This window comes from Pterocles gutturalis, unplaced genomic scaffold, assembly GCF_000699245.1.
Source record: "Pterocles gutturalis isolate BGI_N339 unplaced genomic scaffold, ASM69924v1 scaffold31655, whole genome shotgun sequence".
In the NCBI taxonomy this organism is placed as follows: Eukaryota; Metazoa; Chordata; class Aves; order Pterocliformes; family Pteroclidae; genus Pterocles; species Pterocles gutturalis.
The window spans coordinates 11,301-13,215 of NW_010141857.1; the positions used below are offsets into that span (position 1 = coordinate 11,301).

General features: G+C 47.7%; 1 protein-coding gene across 1 annotated transcript in view; it reads right to left on the reverse strand.

The window, feature by feature from the left end:
• GLCE (glucuronic acid epimerase) overlaps positions 1-1,910 on the reverse strand; it is a gene marked incomplete at its 5' end in the record, with an annotated part of 7,622 nt that extends 5,712 nt beyond the window's left edge. The window contains one exon of the mRNA XM_010084182.1: positions 1,547-1,910. Coding sequence (XP_010082484.1) covers positions 1,547-1,910 — 364 coding nt within the window. The remainder of the gene's footprint in view (positions 1-1,546) is intronic.
• Positions 1,911-1,915: the final 5 nt, after the last annotated feature.

Below are 1,915 nucleotides of genomic sequence, written 5' to 3' on the forward strand. Positions count from 1 at the left end.
AAACTATTTCTCTTCTCCAACCTGTGTGCTGGGTGCCTTTACAAAACCCAGGCTCCGGCACCACGTTTTGCAATGACAGCTCTTAAATCCCATGCTGCAAAAAAGCAAGTTTTACAGATAAATAACCACCTTGCTGAGCGTTAAACTCAGTCTCTCGAGGTTTAAGCAGAGAGCAGCTCTGCACAGCACCTTGTGCACACATCGGGCAAGGCAAGAGGCTGCCGAGGCTCTCCTGATTCTCAGTTCTTACTGATTTCAGCTTTTTGCTGAAGAACATCCCAACAACTGCAGAGTCCAAGAACGCGGAGCTCCGAGTTTTCAGAACCCTGTCTCCCTTCCTTGGCAGATGTAACAAGTATATGAGTTTAAAAAATAGTAAAAATGTTTGTTTGTTTTTTTTTAAAAAAACCCCAAACAACTGACATACTCTATGAATTTGTGTGAATCCTTTACAGGCAAATTAATTGCACGACACGCCAGCTTTCTGCAGGGACTGTATCATGGGAAGAGCTCATAGCAACAGAGCTGAGCCTCACCTATCGCTGAGATGCAGGAAGATTGATGTATTTTATTCCTTAAGTGAAAGTTGGTCTTTAATTTATGAGGGGTCACAGTGTCACATTCCATAAGTTTTATAAAGTCATTAATTTTTTAATAGGAAGCTCAACAAGAATTTTCTGCGATCTAATCTTTGCCGAGACGAGGGAAGACCTAATTACTGATTGCATGGTTTAGCAAGAGTGCAAATTGGAAAGGTTTTACCGTATATTAATTTTATCCAGGGATGCTCCGATGGCTGGAGAGCTTTTTGACCCTTCAGCAGTTCTCTGAAACCTCCTCACCTTGCTGTGGGCAGCAGCACCTTTTGCAGGACGCGGCGAGGCGATGCCCTGCCTGCCCTGGGCACGGCACACGGTGACACCGATTTACCCGGACCGTGCACAAGGATCAGCTTTGGCAGGAGCTAATCCCGTGCTGCTGAGCAAAACCCTCCCTGCATTCTTTGGAGCAGCCCAGCGGAGAAGGTTTGGCTGCTGCATCTCCAGCACCGCCCCAGCAACGCAAGGAGACGGGATGTTGTTAAAGCCGAAGACAAAACCCGGAATATTTCCGCCCAGGAGCAGCTGGGCTGTTCCACAGGTGCTGGCACGCTTGGCTCAGCACACGGGGCTGTATCTGTGCCTGCAGGGAAGCTGGAGCCTCCTCAGAAAGCAGGGCCAAGCTTTTTTTTTAATTTTATATTCTAAAATAGTTTTGGCTGCCTGACAGGTAAGACAAGTATCAACAACAATGCCAAAACCTGACAGCAGCACTGCCAGTGGCTTGGCGCCTCTGGAATTTGCTGCAACCAGTAAAACCTGAGATGCAGGACAGGAGCTGGGAAAACTCGGCACGAACCAGAGACTGTGCACAATTTCTCAGAATAAGTGGGTTTTGCCGAGACTATCACACAAAGTTAAGATCACTTTGCATCTCAAAGGATGGCAGCAAATTTTACAAAGCATTTCAAACTATTAAAAAAAAAAATAAAATACTCGACACAAACCTTCAACGCCACTTATGCACTTCACTCTGTCTCGAACCTCGACGTTGTAGCCCTCGAAGGACATGAAGACCCCGTCGGGGTGGTAAGGTGCTCGCTGTGTGTATACTTTGGAGTAGCTATGAGAGAATTCAAACCTGTCATAACCATCGTACTGAGCAATTTTCCCATAAACCTCAAAGTATTTCTCTACCCAGCTGAACGGCAGGAAGACCTCGCTGCCTTCCCTCCTCCCTTTAACGGTGTGCTCGTCATTGATCAGACAGTCTATCTCCTCGTACTTCAGCCCCGGGGCTTTGTTGTTGAAGCCTCCTGCCACGGGGGGAGCTTTCTGCTGCTCCTGGGGGGACGCCTCCTCGCTCTGCTGCCGCG